Source organism: Geotrypetes seraphini, chromosome 1 (assembly GCF_902459505.1).
Source record: "Geotrypetes seraphini chromosome 1, aGeoSer1.1, whole genome shotgun sequence".
Taxonomy (NCBI): Eukaryota; Metazoa; Chordata; class Amphibia; order Gymnophiona; family Dermophiidae; genus Geotrypetes; species Geotrypetes seraphini.
In genome coordinates, this window is record NC_047084.1 from 62,683,267 (window position 1) to 62,705,062 (window position 21,796).

The 21,796-nt window shown below is 41.9% G+C and overlaps 1 protein-coding gene across 7 annotated transcripts in view; it reads left to right on the forward strand.

Moving 5' to 3' along the window:
• The window catches only part of PRKAA1 (protein kinase AMP-activated catalytic subunit alpha 1), a 78,534-nt gene extending 58,766 nt beyond the window's left edge, over positions 1-19,768 (forward strand). For all 7 annotated transcript variants that reach the window (XM_033932259.1, XM_033932268.1, XM_033932287.1 and 4 more), the window contains 2 exons: positions 6,887-7,013; positions 16,423-19,768. In XM_033932259.1, the coding sequence (XP_033788150.1) occupies positions 6,887-7,013; positions 16,423-16,670 (375 nt within the window). In that variant the 3' untranslated portion in view covers positions 16,671-19,768. The remainder of the gene's footprint in view (positions 1-6,886; positions 7,014-16,422) is intronic.
• Positions 19,769-21,796: the final 2,028 nt, after the last annotated feature.

Sequence of the window (21,796 nt, forward strand, 5' to 3'; positions counted from 1 at the left end):
TCTTTTTGACCACTTTTTTCTGTTTCAGGCCACTAAATGGGCAAAAAAATAAAGACTACTAAAAGTGCCCATAGCCAACTTTTCTTCCTGTTTGTCCAGAACATCGGGTGAAATTTGTGCACAGTATACTACTCCGCACTACATCAGCCAGAAACTTCAACAGGAAAGATTGTTCGGCACTGGCATCGATTAGAAATCTTCATCATTGAAGACATTGACACTGACATCGGGAGAGATATCGCTCTGCCTGGTAAGCCAATTCAGAGGCACTAGCTTCCCAATTGGCATCACAGGTCACTTTGCATCGAGTCTCTTGATGCTGACCAAGCAGCGACGACCACCCACCTGCTTGCCTCAACCTCTAGGTGTGCATCCTCAGTAAGGTCACCATCTTCAGGGCAAGCTGTGACACTGTTGGTATCGGCATGGAAACCAGAGGTACTAGTGTTATTTCTTGTGGATGCACCTACATTACTTAACCCAGTATCCACTCCCTTGGTACCAGTCCGACCTAAGTACATGACTACCAGGTCCTGAGATAGAAACATAGAAAGATGACGGCAGAAAAGGGCTATAGCCCATCAAGTCTGCCCACTCTACTGTACCACCCCATTAAGTCAGTGCTGCTCGACCCACGTAGAGATCCCACGTGGATGTCCCATTTATTCTTAAAGTCGAGCACGCTAGTGGCCTTGATCACCTGCACCGGTAGTTTATTCCAGTGATCCACCACCCTTTCTGTAAAGAAATACTTCCTGGTGTCACCACCAAATCTCCCTCCTCTGAGTTTGAGCGGGTGCCCCCTTGTGACTGAAGGTCCCTTAGGAAAGAATATGTCGTTTTCCACCTCGACACGATCTGTGACATACTTAAATGTCTCAATCATGTCACCCCTCTCCCTGCGCTCCTCTAGAGAGTAGAGCTGTAACTTGCCCAGTATTTTCTCGTATGAGAGACCCTTGAGTCCGGAGACCATCCTAGTGGCCATTCGCTGAACTGACTCAGCTCGAAGTACATCTTTACGGTAATGTGGCCTCCAGAATTGCACACAGTACTCCAGATGAGGTCTCACCATGGTTCTGTACAGTGGCATTATGATTTCAGGTTTACGGCTGACGAAGCTTCTATTGATACATCCCATCATCCGCCTTGCCTTGGATGAGGCCTTCTCTACTTGTTTGGCAGCCTTCATGTCTGCACTGATGATTACTCCCAAGTCCCGTTCTTCTGAGGTTGTAGCTAGTGTTTCTCCATTCAAGGTGTATGTTCTGCATGGATTTCTGCTGCCGAGATGCATCACCTTACACTTCTTTGCGTTGAAGCCCAGCTGCCATGTTGAGGACCAGTTTTCCAACTTGATCAGATCCTGCGCCATACCATCCGTGAGATCGCTTTCACCTACTATATTACACAGTTTGGCGTCGTCGGCAAACAGCGCTACTTTTCCCTGAAGCCCTCAGGTCAAGTCCCTTATGAATATGTTAAAAAGGGATGGTCCCAGGACTGAGCCCTGCGGCACTCCGCTAGTCACCTCCGATGTCTTAGAGAGGGTGCCATTGACCACCACCCTCTGAAGTCTTCCACTCAGCCAATCATTGACCCATGCCGTTAGTTTCTCACCTAACCCCATCGATTTCATCTTGTTTAATAGTCTACGGTGTGGGACACTGTCAAACGCTTTACTGAAACCAAGTACACTATGTCCAGAGACTCTCCCGAGTCTAGCTTTCCTGTCACTCAGTCAAAGAAGCTGATAAGATTGGATTGGCATGACCTGCCCCTAGTGAATCCATGTTGACAGGGATCCCTCAGATTCCCCTCATCCAATATCGTGTCTAATTTCCCTTTAAGTAGAGTTTCCATGAGTTTACACACTATTGATGTGAGACTTACTGGTCTGTAATTTGCAGCCTCCGCTCTGCAACCCTTTTTGTGCAGAGGAACAACGTTGGCAGTTTTCCAGTCCAGGGGGACTCTCCCCAAACTTAGGGAGAGATTGAAGAGCATGGCTAACGGTTCCGCCAAGACATCGCATAGCTCTCTGAGCACTCTTGGGTACAGATTGTCCGGACCCATGGCTTTGTTCACCTTGAGTCTTGACAGTTCTTTGTAAACATCAGCTGGTGTGAACTCAAACTTCTGAAATGGGTCATCCATGCTTTGCTTTGCTTTGCATCCAGCCGAGGCCCGTGCCCTGGTGCCTCGCAGGTAAAGACTGAACAGAAGTAATCATTCAGTAGTTTGGCTTTATCGGAGTCAGTTTCCACATAATTCCCGTCTGGCGTTCTAAGGCGTACTATCCCGTTTGTGTTCTTTTTCCTGTCGCTAATGTATCTGAAGAAGGATTTGTCCCCTTTCTTGATGTTCTTCGCTAGAGTTTCTTCCATACGAAGTTTAGCCTCCCTGACTGCTGTTTTGACCGCTGCAGACTTTGTCCTGTATTCAATGTTTGCTTCTTTTTCCCCCGTGCGTTTGTATGATAGAAATGCTCTTTTCTTCTCCTTGACGAGGCATGATACCTCATCTGTGAACCATTGGGGTTTCCTTTTTCTTTGTTGTTTGGTTACTGATTTTATGTAGCGGATAGTTGCCTCATGTAGGATCGATTTCAAGGTTGACCACATAGCTTCCACATTATCAGTTACTTCTTGAACCTGCAGCTTCTGGTAGACGAAATCTCCCATGCGTGCGAAGTCAATGCCCCTGAAATTTAGTACCCTTGTTTTTGTTTGTGATCTAGGGAAGCCTTTCTTAAGGTTAAACCATACCATGTTATGGTCACTGGTGGCTAGCGTCTCTCCCACCGAGACGTCCGAGACGCTTTCCCCATTCGTAAGTACCAGGTCCAGGATGGCCTGGGCCCTAGTGGGCTCTAGTACCATTTGTCTGAGCCGTACTCCCTTCATGGACGTTAATATCCTCCTGCTGTCACAAGCTGTCGCTGATAGTGTGTTCCAGTCTACATCAGGCATGTTGAAGTCTCCTAATAGAACAGCCTCCCCCTGTTTTCTCCGGAGCGACATCAATCCACTCTTTCAGGAAGCACCGGTATCAGAAAAAAACATTGCTCTTTCAAGTTCTTCAAAGAGATCAATAGCTTCACATCATATTTTTTTTCCTAGTCATCGGACTGGTACAGGATTCGACAGTATTGATCTTCTTGATGCAGAGAGGAAAAAGGAGGTATTGATGCCTCTGTACAAGACTCTGGTGAGACCTCATTTAGAATATTGTGTACAATTCTGGAGGCCGCACCTTCAAAAAGATATAAAAAGGATGGAGTCGATCCAGAGGAAGGTTACTAAAATGGTATGTGGTCTTCGTGATAAGGCGTATGGGGACAGACTTAAAGATCTCAATCTGTATATTGGAGTAAAGGCGGGAGAGGGGAGATATGATAGTCATTGACTGTATTTTTAATAAAGACCTGCATCTTGTACATTGTCGTCTCCCCGGTGTTTTTGTTTTTGTCTTGATTGACCTTCGGGTCTTTGGAGTATTAAGGGTCAATTTTTGTTTGTAGTCGTTTAAATACCTACATAATATAAATGTGCATGAGTTGAGTCTCTTTAATTTGAAAGGAAACTCTGCAATGAGAGGGCATAGGATGAAGTTAAGAGGTGATAGGCTCCGGAGTAATCTGAGGAAATACTTTTTTACGGAAAGGGTGGTAGATGCGTAGAACAGTCTCCCGGAAGAGTTGGTGGAAAAAGAGACTGTGTCTGAATTCAAGAAGGCCTGGGATAGGCATGTGGGATCTTTCAGAGAGAGAAAGAGATAATGGTTACTGTGGATGGGCAAACTAAATGGACCATTTGGCCTTTATCTGCCATCATGTTTCTATTTCTTCACCGATGCCTTCATATCGCTTGAGCTTAGTCTGACTCAATTGAGGACTTCTCTGAGCCTACAATAGAGCTCCACTCAACTGTCCACCGTCTAAATCTTCCACTGAAAGACTATAGTTCTCACGCAGTTGGGGAAAAGAGCGATCACTTGAGCTAGAAGCTGAATCTGCCTGCAGTGCTGAATACTTGCAGTACTTAGATTATGATCAGTCTTCTCAAGAACTTCTCTACTGTTTTCTTTATCTCAGCTTCTTCCTCAACCAATTGAACCTCGGCTCCAGCTGTATTACGGTATCCACATTGGGAACTGATAACCACATTCCTCTGGGTTCTAGAGGAATACTTTTTTCATAACACCTATAAAATGCCCCTCACCTTATGGGAGCTGACAGAGACTTTCCTCCTATATATAACTACCAGTCACTAGTGGTAGAGGTAAATTTTTTTTTTTTTAAATCTATGCCTCAGTGCTACTAACAACTGAAAGCTGCACTATGGACACATTTGGTAACATGGAGAACTGTTAAAAGTGGTATTCAATCAGATCTTTAAATGACAATAGAGTAGCTGTTTCCCATATCTCAAAGGCTCACCTTGCCTCAACCAGAAATGGTGCATTTTTTTACTTGGTTCCAATATTGTGGAACAATTTACCAGTAGAGTTAAGGAAGGAAGGATCATTTCAAAATTTTAAGAGACATCTAAAAGCACATTTTTTTCAAAAGGCTCTTCTGAATTGAATAATGGAATGGGGACCGCAATCTGCCTTAATTTGTACTGATTCGTGTTGATTTGGGTTTATTTATTTCATATAACAGTTTTAGTGGATATGTTTTAGAAATGTTAATTTCTTTGATGCTCTCAAGCTCTGCCAGTGACGGATCTGTGAAGTGTGCTATGCCGGGAGTTGTATAAGACCTGCACTAAAATGTGACTGTTTGCTATCAGACCACTTCAGAGACTTTTCTATCTCTTAAATTTGTTTTATTTTTATTTTTTTAATGTTTTATCTTCTTTCATTATTTCTATTTTCTATTTCTTTGATTTTTGATCTTGGAAATGTATTATATGTTGTTGTTGTTACATATTTTTAGTATATCAGATACTTTAGCTAGATTGTGAACCTTCGGGACAGATAGGGTAGTTTTTCTCAAGTACCTAATTTCATTTTAGTTTGATACACTGTAAACCGCTTAGGTCATTAAAATGCAGAAGCGGTATATCAAATCTTAAATAAACATAAACTATCAAAATGAAAATTTCTATATTTCCAGCTATGTGAAGCATTTTTTTGGATATTGCCTTCTTTTGATGGATGCTTTCCTTCTCAAAGTCTACAGGAATTTCTTCATATATCTTGATCCCTTCTCCTACCTAGAATTTCTCGGACTTGAGACTTATTCATGATCTAAGGAGAAATCTAACATGGATGTAGAGTCTGTAAAGTTAGATTCCTCCACATGTTGTGGCTTCTTTAAGATTCCACAAGATTTCTTACTAAAGAAAATTATTATTAATATAAATATAATATAAGTAGTTTTTTAGCCCTTTACATTAACGAGTGCTAGAATAGATGTGTAGACTTAGGCATTTCTATCTTTCTGCCCGCTATCTTGTCTTTCTTTCTGTTTCGTCCCCCCCCCCATCTAGCAGCACCCCTTCCCTGCTCCCCCTGTTTAGCAGTAGCCCTTATCCCTTCCTTTTACCTCCCTCTTGTCCAGCAGCACCCCTTCCCTGCTCCCTCTGTCCAGCAGTAGCCCTTCTCCCTTCCTTTTATCTCCCCCCTGTCCAGCAGCACCCCTTTCCTGCTCTCCCCCGTCCCACAATAGCCCTTTTCCCTTCTTTTTACCTCCCACCTGTCCAGCAGCACCCTTTACCTGCTCTTATCTGATGTCTTACTTGTTTTCTGAAACAGCTGTGCCAGGACCCGCCGCAGGCTCGTTGTAGGGATAGGGAAACCGCCGCAGACTCGTTATTAAGATGGCTCCTTTTTCAGCTTGGGGAAACCGCCGCAAGTGTTGCAAACCACCACTGCCACTGGGGAAACTGGCGCACGCGTCGCAAATTGCCACAGGCTCCTACTGCGCATGCGGGGACACGGCAGCACAGCAATTGAAATGCGAATGTGCACTAAGGGTATTATTATAGCGGATATATAATTGTGCTTAGTGAAAGCTAAATACTCTTTTAGTAAAAGAGTACAGGATTCTACCAGTTCTGGCTTAAATACATCTTAGCATACCTCCCTACCTACCAAAAATGTACATATCCCTGAACCAAGAAAATGAAGGGCACTTATCTTGAATTGGAAAAATTTTAGATGTTGAAAAAGTTGAAACGTCCTGAACTCACAATACTTCAATTCCAAAGGGCTTAGTGCTCCCCATCCAGGACGTTTCAGCACTTTGGAATTGAAGTATTGTGAGTTCAGGACGTTTCAACTTTTTCAATATCTAAAATTTTTCCAGTTCAAGATAAGTACCCTTCATTTTCTACCTTTATTTTATTGGTTGGTTTCTTAGCTTGCTTACGGAACTGAGGAGCTGTGAGCCTGTGTTGGGCGGGAAGGCACTCACGCATGTGCGGTATGGGCAGTTTGCAAACTTTCTTAAGTTATTAAAATGACGATGCAATTTTAAAGCTGTCCGTACCGGGGCTCCTTGAATGATGTTGCCCCACATGAGAATATCTGCCTGCTGTTCCTGGATAACACCTGTTATGGTAAGTAACTGTGTTTAATGGCCACTTGTGTACTCAGTGAAGATGTAACATGGTAGATATCCTGCAAACAACAGGACGGTTGGATAGGCTGGAGTGAGCTTGGACAGCAACTTCAGCATTTGGAACCTAGGACAATACCAGACTTTACAGTCTATGGCCCAGAAATATCAAAAAAGAGACAAGTTAATTTAATCATGTATTTTTAATGGGTATAACTTATGGACAGACTGGATGGATCGTTCAGGTCTGTATCTGCTGTCATTTACTATGTTACTATGTAAATAAATAAAATAACTTACCCTTGTTTATTGTGTTAGGTTGTAAATCCATACTACTTGCGTGTCCGAAGAAAGAACCCAGTAACGAGCATGCACACCAAAATGAGCTTACAGTTGTACCAGGTGGATAGCAGGACCTACCTTCTTGATTTTCGCAGCATTGATGGTATGGAATGGATGAACATAAACTATAAGTTAAGATGAAGTTCTATGTGTATCGATTATTATTTGGAAATGCTTGATATGGTGCCAATAGCATAGGAATGAAAAGGAAGTAGTGATGTACAATCGGCATTAGAAGAGCTATGTTCAAAAGTGGGGTTTGGTGAATGAGGGAAAAATATACGAGTTAGGTAAAGGGGGAGGGGAGTAGGAAAAGGGAGGGCATAAATCATCAGTAAGATAACTGAAATAGCTATTTTTTAAAGATATTTCATTTACTTTTTGATAGGGAATTCAAAGAGTGTGGTCCTAAATACCTAAAAGAAATGTTTCAGGAGGTAGGGTTCTTGTGTCGAATGTGGGTAGTAGGCGGGATAACAAGTAATGTGCCTGTGAAAAGCAAAGGAGTATAAGGAGGAAACAGATTAACAATGATTGAAGTAGCTTGTGGTTTCTGGCCTTGGAAAACAAGTACCAAAATTGTATATTTGAATCTAGCAAAAATTGAAAGCCTATGCTCTGCAGTAAGCAGAGGGGTAATGTCCATTCACAGCAAATTGTGAAGTAATTTAACAGTGGTGGATTGAATGAGTTGAAATTTTAAAAGTAGGCTGATAGACAATTGTAAGAGGAGATAAAATAATCAAGTTATCCGAGGGCAGGCAGACATCATTACATTACATTAGTGATTTCTATTCCGCCATTACCTTGCGGTTCAAGGAGGATTACATAAGAGTTGTCAGGAGGTTACAAGAATTGTAACTTTACATAGGAATTGTCGTAGGGATTACATAGGAATTGTCGTAGGGATTACTTAAGGTGATACCTGTTGGGTAATTAGAAACATATTAGATTAGATATGGGTAGAGAGTAGGTGACATCATCCACAGAACCTGGTATGGTATCAAGTGCATGCTCTCTTCAAATTTTAAGGCAGTGCCCATTACCGCATGTGTACGGGTGCCTTTCTGCCTGACATCAGCTCATGAGGCCTGCGGTTCTTTATTTTCTGAGAAAAATCAGAACTCTGATGTAACACTATACTGAGACTGTTAAAAACACAATTAAGATGCAAAGAAAGGAAATGGAGAAAAGTTCATTCAGCAGACAATCTTTCTACATACAAAAACTTGCTCACCATACAAGTACACTATACAGTGTTATGTTGCTAGCGATGTGTGGTCCTGGAGTTTCACAAAAACACTTTTTTTCCCAGAGAATTCACACAATTCACATCAGGTTTATTTTTCTTTTCAGCAGGTTTCAGTCCAAAACAAACAAACAAAAAAGCCCACCTCCTTTTAATTTAGATAGTAAATCCCTTAAGCCTGAAGCAGAAGTTCAGTAAGGAGTTTGGGCCTTATTTTGGGTTGGATTCACTAAGCTCACCGATCCTATCCGTGACTGGGTGACCGATTCACTACCAGTCCTTATGCAAATGAACGCGATCTTAGGCACACCCCACAGATTACTGCAGAGCAGGTGAAAACAGTGGGGGGGGGAGACAGAACACGCTATAGCCAGAGCCCTGCTGCAGCCAGGAACAGGTCAAAATGAGGAGGGGGAGGGCAAACAGAACACGCTTTAGCCAAAGCCCCGCTACAGCCAGGAACAGAACATGCATTTAACCCGCGGGTTAAAACCAGGGGCTTGAAGAGAGGCAGGGCGGCAAAGAGTAGGGATTTTGCACAAGGGAGATGTTATTTCAGTCGGAAAGGACATAAGCGACTGGTCCTCAGCAGTCGCTTCTTTTTTGATCAGCCAGCCCAGTCAGTGTTCTGAAATTGTTTGGCGAATTGCTGCCTTCCTACATCTGCATGCGTGGATCGGGAGGAAGGTTAGTGAATCGGTTCAGGGTTGCAAACTAGTCGTGACACGATTAGTAAGGTTATTGAATTTAGGCCTTTGTTTGGATCAGTTACGTCCATCTTAAGCAACAAGTCCCAAGCACTCCTAATGTCATTAATACTTGCCCTAGATAGAAGCTTGTCTCCATGCTGGACTCCTTGTTCCCCTTCCTGGGTTGTTTGCATTGCTGTTGAATTTCCATGTGCCATAATTCTTGTTGCTTTTTCTTTGTCTTGGCTGCTTTATCAATAAAAATTATTTTTAAAAAAGCTTCTAATTCTTTCATTCTGCATTGTTGGTGCTTCCTCAAGGTAGGGCAGAAAAGAGAGTGTAAATTGTAAAGCTTCCCTTTTCTGTATCACACAGTTATTTCTTTCAATAGCAATAAAAAAAAAAAAATTTCAAGTCCTTTCTCAATGGAAAATCCAGATCATAACCATACACAGTTGTGCCCGCAACCCACCTTCCACTAGGATTTTACAATTCTTGTCACCTGGCAGCTACCCTCTTGGCAAGATACTGAATAGTAGTAAATGGGAGCTACCCTCTGGCTGGTTGCTGAATAGTAGTAAATGGCATTAAAAGCCAGAGTTTAAGCTGATTTACACATTGTTATAACCTAAATTGGCTTCTCAGGACAGAGCTCCTATTCCTCCAAAACTTCATACTTTCCTCCAGCTGCTCAGGGGTACATAACATAAGAATTGCCGCTGCTGGGTCAGACCAGTGGTCCATCATGCCCAGCAGTCCACTCATGCGGCGGCCCCCAGGTCAAAGACCAATGCTCTAAATAAGTCCAGCCTCACCTGCGTACGTCCAAGTTTAGCAGGAACTTGTTCAGCTTAGTCTTGAAACCCTGAAGGGTGTTTTCCCCTACAACAGACTCCAGATGAGCATTACAATTCTCTACCACTCTCTGGGTGAAGAAGAATTTCCTTACGTTTGTACAGAATCTATCCCCTTTTAACTTTAGAAAATGCCCTCTTGTTCTCTCTACCTTGGAGAGGATGAACAACCTGTCTTTATCTACTAAGTCTATTCCCTTCATTATCTTGAATGTTTCGATCATGTCCCCTCTGTCTCCTCTTTTCAAGGGAGAAGAGGTCCAGCTTCTCTAATCTCTCACTGTACGGCAACTCCTCGACCCCTTAATCATTTTAGTCGCTCTTCTCTGGACCCTTTCGAGTAGTACCGTGTCCTTCTTCATGTACGGTGACCAGTGCTGGACGCAGTATTCCAGGTGAGGGTGTACCATGATCCAATACAGCGGCATGATAACCATCTCCAGTCTGTTCGTGATCCCCTTCTTAATCATTCCTAGCATTCTGTTCACCCTTTTTTGCCGCCGTGCATTGCGCAAACAGCTTCATTGACTTTTCGACCAGTACTCCTAAGTCTCTTTCCTGGAGGGTCTTTCCAAGTATCTTGTATTCGTGTATGAGATTTTTTTTGTTACCGACATGCATTATCTTACACTTATCCACGTTGAACCTCATTTGCCGTGTCGCTGCCCATTTCTCGAGCGTGGTTATGTCACGTTGCAGATCTTCACAATCCCCCTGCGTCTTCACTACTCTGAATAACTTTGTACGTCTGCAAATTTAATCACCTCCCTCGTTGTACCCATTTTCAAATTGTTTATGAATATGTTGAAGAGCACGGGTCCAAGCACCGAGCCCTGCGGCACCCCACTGGTGACGTTCTTCCAGTCCGAGTATTGTCCATTTACCCCCCACTCTCTGTTTCCTATCCACTAGCCAGTTTTTACATAGAAACATAGAAGATGACGGCAGAAAAGGGCTACAGCCCATCAAGTCTGCCCACTCTGCTTACCCACCCCCTGTCTATGCCCTAATGACCCAATTTCCTTATCTTGACCCTCGTAGGGATCCCACATGGGTATCCCATTTATTCTTAAAGTCTGGCACGCTGTCTGCCTCGATCACCTGCACTGGAAGCTTGTTCCAATGATCAACCACTCTCTCTGTGAAGAAATACTTTCTGGTGTCGCCATGAAATTTTCCGCCCCTGAGTTTGAGCGGGTGCCCTCTTGTGGCCGAGGGTCCCTTGAGAAAGACAATATCATCTTCCACTTCGACACGTCCCGTGAGGTACTTAAATGTTTCGATCATGTCTCCCCTCTCCCTACGTTCCTCAAGAGTGTAGAGCTGCAATTTGTTCAGTCTCTCTTCGTACGAGAGACCCTTGAGCCCCGAGATCATCCTGGTGGCCGTCCGTTGAACCGATTCAATTCTGCGCACATCTTTACTGTAATGTGGCCTCCAGAATTGCACACAGTACTCCAGATGAGGTCTCACCATGGCCCTGTACAACGGCATTATGACTTCAGGCTTTCGGCTGACGAAACTTCTATTGATACAACCCAATATCTGCCTTGCCTTAGATGAAGTCTTCTCCACTTGATTGGCAGTTTTCATGTTTGCACTGATGATTACTCCTAAATCTCGTTCTGCTGAAGTCCTAGTTAAAGTTTCTCCGTTCAAGAAGTACGTCCTGCATGGATTTCCGCTTCCGAGGTGCATGACCTTACATTTCTTAGCATTGAAGCCTAGCTGCCAGGTTGAGGACCAACTTTCCAATGTAAGCAGGTCCTGCGCCATATAATTCTGTAAACTGCATTCACTTACTATATTACATAGTTTGGTGTCATCGGCGAATAGTGTTATTTTACCTTGAAGCCCTTGAGTCAGATCCCCTATGAATATGTTGAAAAGGAGTGGACCCTGGACCGAGCCCTGCGGCACTCCACTGGTCACCTCCGATGTTTTAGAGAGGGTACCATTAACCACCACCCTCTGAAGTCTGCCACTCAGCCAATCATTGACCATGCAGTTAGTGTCTCTCCTAACCCCATCGATTCCATCTTGCTTAGCAGCCTGCGGTGTGGGACACTGTCAAAAGCTTTACTGAAGTCCAGGTACACGACGTCCAAAGACTCTCCCAAGTCCAACTTTCTTGTTACCCAGTCAAAGAAGCTGATGAGATTGGATTGGCAGGACCTACCCTTGGTGAATCCATGCTGACTGGGATCCCAAAGATTCCCTTCATTCAAGATCGTGTCCAATTTGCTTTTAATTAGTGTTTCCATGAGTTTGCACACTATTGATGTGAGACTCACCGGTCTATAATTCGCAGCCTCTGCCCTGCAACCCTTTTTATGCAGAGGAACGACATTAGCTAATTTCCAGTCCAGGGGAACTTTCCCCTTACTTAGGAAGAGATTGAATAGCTCAGCCAACGGTTTCGCCAGGACATCGCTCAATTCTCTGAGCACTCTTGGGTGCAAATTGTCTGGTCCCATGGCTTTGTTCACCTTGAGTCTTGCCAGTTCACTGTAAACTTCACCTGGTGTGAACTCAAAATTCTGAAACGGGTCTTCTGTGCTTTGTGTTGCCTTCAACTGCGGACCGTGTCCCGGTGCCTCACAGGTGAAGACTGAGCAGAAGTATTCATTCAGTAGTTCGGCTTTATCGGAATCTGCTTCCACGTAACTTCCGTCCGGTCTTCTAAGGCGTACTATCCCGCCTATGTTCCTTTTTCTGTCACTAATATACCTGAAGAAGGATTTGTCCCCCTTTTTAATGTTTTTTTGCCAGAATATCTTCCACTCTAAGTTTTGCCTCCCTAACTGCCATTTTGACCGCTGTAGACCTGGTCCTATATTCTACTTTTGCCTCTCTTTTCTCCGTGCGCTTGTAGGAGAGAAACGCTTTTTTCTTCTCCTTAATGAGGTGCGAGATCTCCGCGGTGAACCATTGGGGTTTATTGTTTCTTTGTCGTTTATTTACTGATTTTATGAAGCGGCTAGTTGCTTCATGTATGGTTGATTTCAGTGTTAACCACTTAGCTTCTACATCATCGGTCTCTGCTTGGTCCTGCAGCGTCTGATGGACGAAATCTCCCATGCGTGTGAAGTCTGTGCCCCGGAAATTGAGTACCTTTGTTTTCGTGTTTGATCTAGGGAAGCCTTTCCTAAGGTTGAACCATACTATGTTGTGGTCGCTGGAGGCTAGCGTATCTCCTACTGAGACCTCTGAGACGCTTTCCCCGTTGGTGAGTACCAGGTCAAGGATCGCCTGGGCCCTAGTGGGCTCCGTTATCATTTGTTTGAGACGTGCTCCCTTTATGGAGGTTAAGAGCTTCCTGCTACCACTGGTTGTCGCTGAAAATGAGTTCCAGTCTGCATCAGGCATATTGAAGTCCCCTAGCAGTACAGCTTCTCCTCGTAGAGTGATATTCTCTGTCTTCAATTAATTCTGCGTCTATGTCTTCCAGTTGTCTTGGGGGTCTGTATACCACACCTAGATACAGGCATTTTTCTCTGCCTCTTGCCAGGTTTACCCAGAGGAACTCCCCGGAGTACTTGACATCTGTGATCCTGGTGGTTTTGATGTCCTCTTTAATGTATAGAGCTACCCCCCCTCCTAACCTGCCCTCTCTGTCCTGACGAAGTAGATTGTAGCCCGGTATAGCCATATCCCACCCATGTGAGTCCGTGAACCAAGTTTCAGATATTGCCACCACATCTAGGTTGGCATTCCTTATTTCAGTCTCCAATTCTAGAATTTTGTTACCTAAACTGTGTGCATTGACATACATGGCCCTCCATATCTTGTGTTTGCTAAGTCCCTGTGAGGCGTATCCTACCCGAGTCGGTGTGACTCCCAAAGAACTGTTTGCAATGTGGGTACTTACCTTGGACATGGAAGCGGAGTTTCAACTCACCTCATCAGGATAATTCCTTTCTGCACTAATATGTGAATGGGTACCCTCCCCCGACTTACCTAGTTTAAAGCCCTGTGAAGCAGGCGGGCTAGTCTGTGTCCGAAGACGTTCTTACCCCTACTGGTCAGATGGAGTCCGTCTGGTCCCTGAAGTCCTTGTAGCGCTTCCCCATGGTTTAGGAATCCGAAGTTCATATCCCGGCACCATCCCTGTAGCCACTCGTTCGTCCTCAGGATACGTTCATCTCTGGCTCTTCCCTTACCTCTAACTGGGAGGATCGATGAGAAAACCACCTGCGCTCCTGTCTGCTTCATATGAGTATTTCACCCTCTATTCCATGGCTCTCAATTTTCCAAAGTAGTTATTCATGCGGAACCTTGTCGAACACCTTCTGAAAATCCAGATATACAATTTTGACCGGGTCACCTTTATCTATCTGCCTATTTACTCCCTCGAAGAAGTGCAGCAAGTTGGTCAAGCAAGATTGTCCTTTGCTGAAGCCGTGCTGGCTGGTCCTCATCAGATTGTGTCCGTCAAGGTGATCAATAATGCGGTCATTTATCAGCGCCTCTACCATCTTTCCTGGTACCGAGGTCAGACTCACCGGTCTGTAGTTTCCTGGATCTCCCCTCAAACCTTTTTTGAAGATCGGCGTAACATTCGCCACCTTCCAGTCTTCCGGAATCTTTCCCGATTTGATTGACAGATTGGCTATTAGTTGAAGCAATTCAGCTATAGTCCCTTTCAGTTCTTAACGACCCTCAGATGGATGCCATCCAGTCCCGGGGCTTTGTCACTCTTAAGCTTATCAATCTGCCTGCATACTTCTTCTAGACTGACCATCAACCCTGTCAGTTTCCTGTCTTCGCCTCCAGCATCAAGCCTGTCGGGTTCCGGTATGTTGTGTATTTCCTCTTTGGTAAATACAGATACAAAAAAATGTGTTCAGTTTATCGGCGATGGCTTTGTCCTCCTTTAGCACTCCCTTTATTCCATGGTCATCCAACGATCCCACCGCTTCCTTTGTGGGTCATTTCCCCTTAATAAATCGAAAGAACGGCTTGAAGTTTTTCGCCTCCTTGGCTATTTTTTCCTCATGCGGTGGCCCCCAGGTCAAAGACCAATGCTCTAAATAAGTCCAGCCTCACCTGTGTACGTCCCAGTTTAGCAGGAACTTGTCCAGCTTAGTCTTGAAACCCTGGAGGATGTTTTCCTCTACAACAGACTCTGGAAGAGCGTTCCTGCTCTCCACCACTCTGGGTGAAGAAGAACTTCCTTACGTTTGTACGTAATCTATTCCCTTTCAAATTTAGAGAGTGCTCTCTCGTTCTCCCTACCTTGGAGAGTGTGAACAGTCTGTCTTTATCTACAAAGTCTATTCACTTCAGTATTTTGAATGTTTCGATCATGTCTTCTCTCAGTCTCCTCTTTTCAAGGGAGAAGAGGTCCAGTTTCTCCAATCTCTCACTGTTAACCCCATAGGGTAAATTATCTTAACCTGCCATAAATATTTGGGCCCAAGGCAGTTGAAGCAGATTATGTGGCCATCCTTCAGGTCTACCTTTGTCTCGAATGAGACATCCTTTTTGCAATTCCAGCTTTTAAAATTCTGAATAGCTGAGAGGTGAAATTAAACTCATTGTGTTTTCTCGGAAGAAAAATAATTTCTGGAAGGGTCTTGTTTTTTGTATGTGTGTATGTACATATGTGTATATATATATATATATATATTTTTTTTTTTTTTTTTTTTTTTTTTTTAATTTCTTATATACCGCTATACCGTGAGGTTCAAAGCGGTTTACAATGAAGATAGATTAAAGATACATTAAAATAAAATAAATAAAAATGGTACTTTGGATTTCCCTAGCTGTCCCGAAGGCTCACAATCTAGCTAAAGTACCTGAAAAAACAATAAATAAAAATAAAATAAATTAAATTCCAATCAGACAATAGGATCTGATGTTAGAAGTTCATAAAGACGATATGCCAAGGAGAGAAAGCTGGTATGCTCCTTAAGCCCTGACGTATGCAGCCAAGCCAACACACAATATTTCAGCCATGAGGTTTCCCAGGAAGTAGTAATGAGTGCCAAAATACAGGCTAGTCATTTAGATCAGAATCAATGCAATGCTAAAATGCAGGCATGTCATATATATATATATATACACACACACACACACACACTCACAATATAAGATAAGAGGGAGAGCAAAAAGATGAAAAAAAAATTTTAGTTTAAAGCTATAAAGTAAGCATTAGTCTGAAAGGTTTGGGAGAGCTCAGGATTTGTGTCCATTTTGTAGAGCAGAAAACAAACTTTTTCTAGTATTTTTTTTTGTTTTGTTTTTAGATGAGCTACTCTTTTGTTTTCAACACCTTAATTTCCATTGCTGCTATTCTGGGACTGGTCATAAATTCTGCATAGTTTTATATATTTTTCTAGTGGATTGTCTTAATGACATATAGGGGTCCTTTTATCAAGCTGTGGTAGGGGTTTAATGCGCGCAATACCGCCTGCTGCGGTAGCCGCTAACGCCTGCATTGAGCAGGCGTTAGTTTTTTAGCCGGCTGCAGGGATTCTCGTGTAATGAAATGTCTGACGCGCTAACTCCACTAGCACGGCTTGATAAAAGGACCCCATAGTGGTAGAATTGAGGCCGTAGTTCAGAAATGTATAAGGAGAACTTAACTAATTTGTTTCAGTATGTGCTCGGCATTTTGTTTTGAATTTGCACATGAGCACATGTAAAAAAATGCATAGTATTTTGTATTTGAACTTAACTATGCACATCTTATGATTTGAAAATTTTCTTTTCAAGATGAAGTCACCGAAACAAAATCTGGAACTGCTACTCCTCTGAGGTCTGGTTCTATGGGCAACTATCGATCATTCCAGAAAAATGATTCAGATGTTGATATTCAAGGGAAATCCTTAGAAGAATCACTTGCTTCTTCAGCAACATCATCGCTGGACTCATCTACTACTGACTTGGTTGCAAGGCCAGGAAGTCATACGATAGAATTTTTTGAAATGTGTGCAAATCTAATTAAAATACTTGCACGATAAATATAACCAGTTAGCTTATTTCTGTCCAAAGCAATAAGCATGAAGAGAATCTTAGCCAAATGCATCCAGTCTTTAATCAAGTAAAAAAAATTTAAGGCACTGGAATGACTAGCCCCATCAGATATGCAATTTGCACAAGGATTGAATTTTTATTTTAACAGACCTCTAACACAGTGAAGTATAATCATTGTTTAGTGTTTCGTAGGTAAGGAATATACAATTACCTACAGCTTGTGTATTTGGCTGTGTTTTAATGTTGCATACTGGGCTTCATAGAATTTTTTTCACACATCACAGCAGTTGATTTTCTTTGAGATACAAGTAAATTGTCACTTGCTAGTCCTAGTGGCTTATGGCTTGGTTCATGCTCAGCTATACTGTCTGCAGCTATTTCTAGATGTATGAACTATGTACATTGACAGTGAGCTGTGCAAAGTGAGGAGATATCTGTTCACCTCTGCTTATTCCCTGCTGAGCAACTTAAACACATTGGTTTGGTTTCAAACAAAATTATATATTATTCATTTGCTGTTTTTGAAACAGTTATACCAGACTTAAATTTGAATTAGAGCAGTTTTTAATGCTTTGGATAATGAAAGTAGTCTGTTCATTGTATTTAAATTCCAATGAAACACTGAAATTATATACTTTGTAATTAGTGTTAATGCTTTTTTTAAAAATGTACACTTTAAAAAAGTGTTCAGTCTGCATACACTGAAAATGTTCATTTTCCCTCAGATTTTAAACCAGAAAGCCATTTGGCATATCTTGACTGTTAAGGTATTTCAGCAGAAATGTTGATCTATATATAGGTCTGGAACAGCCCAAAATGCAGTGTTCATCGACATGGATGATTTTTTTTTTCATCATAATTTTTAAACATAAAATACTATGACAAATAACATAATGGAGAACTTAGAAAGCTGCTGTAATTGTCACACTGTACACTATCTTTCCATAGAGATTTTTAAAATGCATTTTCACTATTCTTTGTCTATATAGTGACCATTGCATTTACATAGGGCATAGTTATGTTTAACAGCTAGCTAATCTTGCTGCATTGGCACATACTTTTTCCTAAACAGTTCAGGTGCCTTGCCAGCAAACCTACTATGCTCAACCTTGAATTCCTGTATGCTAAGGCTAGAAGGGGAGAGAAGCAATAGTGGTACATAGATAAAGATTGCAAGAGTTTGTTGGGAAGAATGAAATGGTTATATATATTTTTTTATTGATAAAGTGCAGGACCAAGTACCAAATCTTTCTTTGAGTGTTCATACAGCCACATTTTTTGGGAGAGTTTTTTTTTTTTGGCATTATGTTTTTAAAAATGCTCACCAGTCAAAATTTTATCAACCCACAACCCCATAGTTAGTGAACAATGTTGCTACATTTGTGTCAGAAACTAATACAGATTGAAAAATCTTGCATATTTGCTTTTTTGTACTGTAATTGAATTCATAATTTTCACAACTGTTTAGCCCCTAATCTAGTTCTAAGCCATTACTGATCTGCTACATTAGGCTCAATTTCTACTACTGAACGACTAGCTGAGATTTGGGGTGGTGGGAACATTGGTTTTCTGTAAATTGCTCCACTAGCTTTGTCTAAAAAGCAAACATGACTCTTCATATGCATTGACTGAGAACAATTCTTGAAAAAACAAAATACTCTCTCCCAATTCATGCTGTAACATTACAGCATGGGACCATGAGATGGTTTTAGTCCCATCTCTTCCCATAAGTTTGGTGATTTGAAAAGGAAAAAGGGGCAGGGCAGCTTTGGGACCTGTGAGCTTATACTGATTTATAAACATGTACTTGTAAATAACCTTTCTGCTGACTGTTAACAGAGCAGTGTCCCCCACACAGTTTTACTACTACTAATTTCTAAAGTGTTGCCAAGTTTATCCCAGTGTTGTACACACACATGAGAGAGAGAGAGAGTTCCTGCTCCTCGGAGCTTACAATGTAATCATGGCAAAGAAGAAAGTGTAGGAGAATATATTTATTATAGAGAAGTGATCAAGATGTAAAGGCAGCCTTTAAACAGTGAGTGTGTTAATCTGGATTTGAATACAACCAGAGAGAAAGCATGATGCACTCACTTAGGAAATCTGTTCTAGGCAAACAGTGCTCCAGGATTGACAGAGTGGAGCTGGGAGTTAGCAGTAGATAAGTGGTAGTTTGAAAGGTTTGAGAAGAAATGTATAGCCGCTTCAGTCCCTCATCACTCATGAACTTTTGAAGGGCTGCACAAGTAATATAAGTATATTACTAATGCAATGGTAAGATGTTAACCTAAGTTGTCACAATTTTTCTGTGATTCATATACATTACTAAAGTTTTTTTGTTTGTGGTATTTTTTTTTTATAACAATAGGTTTGAATTTCTCAGATGTATGTGTAAAATGCTGGTGACAGTATTGTAAATTAATAGGGAAAAACACGAGATGAAACCAATTGTACTTAAAACATGTTTGTTCTTGAAAGTTTATCCTGATATTTGAGATGGTAATTTATTGTGATCCCCTTTAGCTATTCTGTCCTAGCCTTCATTAGAATTTTGGAAGTATTCTTTCACAATTAAATGCACAAATTTATTTAGTACTTGCTGTTCTAGAAAGTCATTTATGTACATCTAAAGGTTTAGTACACAGATCTTTTTTTTTTTCTTTTGACAGATTTTAAGTTTTATAGATCTAATTTCTGAACATGGATTTTCCTTACTTTATGTATCTAAATATAGTGGGGGTTTCATGCCTTTGTACCATTCAGCAAGCATATATTGTACATTAATTCAGTCCTAGTCTTTGATTTTAAGGTAGCATCTCTTTCTTATTATTCTACAAATGGTTTACATATCCATCTACATGCTATGGAAATTCAGTGTCTAGTTTCCTTCTATTGTAATTGTTAATGATAACATTTTTAAACATGGAAAATCATTTATCTCTAAGTGCAATGTATAGGAGTGGTAAAGGGAGAGAAAATGGAAATCATTCGGTGCAATACTTCAGAAATATTCTTGTAACAAATTGCATTTTTAATGTGTATGTGTTTCAGTACAGATTTTCAAATAAAATGTCATGAATTACAACTGATTTGCTACTATATTATTGACAGTAAAAAGTATCCATTACTGATCACTTTAGGTTCAGTCCTTTCTTGACAGTTAGATCAAGTTCTTAGTTATAATGCATATAATAGAATTTGAATGGGTTTCTAATTGTATAATCACATAGCATTATACCTTGTGTGTCTGCCATTCTAAAGACTGATGATAGTCAGATCAGTTAGATCAACTTTCTTGATATGCTTGTTTTTGTGGAGGTAACCATATTAAAAATATCCCTCAAGACTTAAAAATATGCTAAAATACCAACCCCATTTATATCATGGAAATGTAAAGGATCTGCATTGTATTTGTTATGTTTCTGGAATTTTTGAAGACACACTATTACAGGCAGCCTTTAAAGATGAAAGTTCAGCTGGAGGGATGCATATACCCTCACTCCAAAATGGCAGCCTTTCCCTTCCTGGTGCATTCTGGGATGCACTAGGGAGGGGCCTAAGGCTCCGATTGGCCCAGATGCCTAAGGCCAGACTTTCATCTTTAAAGGTACCGGGGGGCTGGGGGTTGACAGGCGTCTACAGGTTCGGAGGGGGGTGCCGGATGGGTTACAGCAGATTTCCTTATGCTCAGCTGATGGCAAGGGATCTGGCATGATTCTCTAACTATTGCCTGTGATATGGGTGCCAGTTAGAGCATCAGGATGTTTAGGCATCTGTCTATTAGGGCAGACAGCAGTCCTCGATTCTCAACCGCTTCTTAGGTGGCTGCTAAGACTGGCATCCTATACAGCATTTCCCCCTTTGTGTACTATATGCAATGCTGGAGAGTAGACAGGATGAAGTCTATGAAGAAAGCGGCTACAGAGTCAAAAATATTGTGACAGAGTTAAGATCGCAATGTGTATGCTATAAAAGACAGACAGAAGAGTGGCAGGGCAGATATTTAAATATCTCTGTGGTATAAATGCACAGGAAGCAGGCCTCATTGAAAGGAAGCTCTGGAACAGGGTAAGGGTCTTAGGATCAAGTGAAAGGAAACAGAAGAAATCTAAGGAAATATTTCTTTAGAGAGGGTCATGGATGGGTTGAATAGTCTCAGTGGAGGTGGAAGAGATGAAAACTACATTTGAATTCAAGAAAGCATGGCCAAGCACAGAGAGATTGTAAAGGTTAGTAGTTAGCATTGATAGGCAAACCTGATATAGACCATATGACCTATATGTTTGACACAGTTCCTTGAGAAGCTCTTGAGTTAAACACACAGGCTCGGAGGCAATGCCCTACTGTGAATAAGAAACTGGTTAAAAGATAGGAAAACTATATACCCCTTTTGCTTCCCATCTTCCTCACCAAGCCATCCATCCCTCACTTTCCCTAACCAATGACTCTTCCCCATACAGCCACTATCATGCATCCATCGCCCTTTTGGGTGAGCATTTTTTTTTTTTTTTTTACATAGAATCATAGACCATGAAAGCTGATAACTAAGCCAGTCTGCCCATCTGCTTGCTATCCCTTCCTCTCACCCTTAGATATCCTACATACTTATCCCAAGCTTTACTGGATTCAGATACTGTCTTCACTTCTACTGCTGTTCCACACAAGCCACCATCCTTTCCATGAGGAAGTATTTCCCTAAGGTTACACCTGTCTGTCTTCATCCGTATTCTTTTGCTCTCTGCCAGGGATATCTATCCCAATTCTGGCCCTCCTGATCAAGTAGTACAAAAGGAAGTGGGAACGGACAATGAACACTCCACTGAAGATCACTGATGTAAAACCAACTTGTTTATTTCATAAAAGGATACAAGCAGAAGCTGTGGACCCAACACAGCACTGTTTCGGCGTCTGAGGAACGCCTGCATCAGGGGTCACTGTGACAGGACTGGGATAAAACAAAGCTTGGTCCAACTAACATGCCAGAGTAACCCAAATCACTGAAAAGCTATGTTTTATACCTGTGGGTTCTCTGTCCTATTGGACTTTTTGGTATTTACTTGGACCTCCTGATCAAGTCCCACCCCTCATGCAGGACCCAGTCTTATCTCTATTC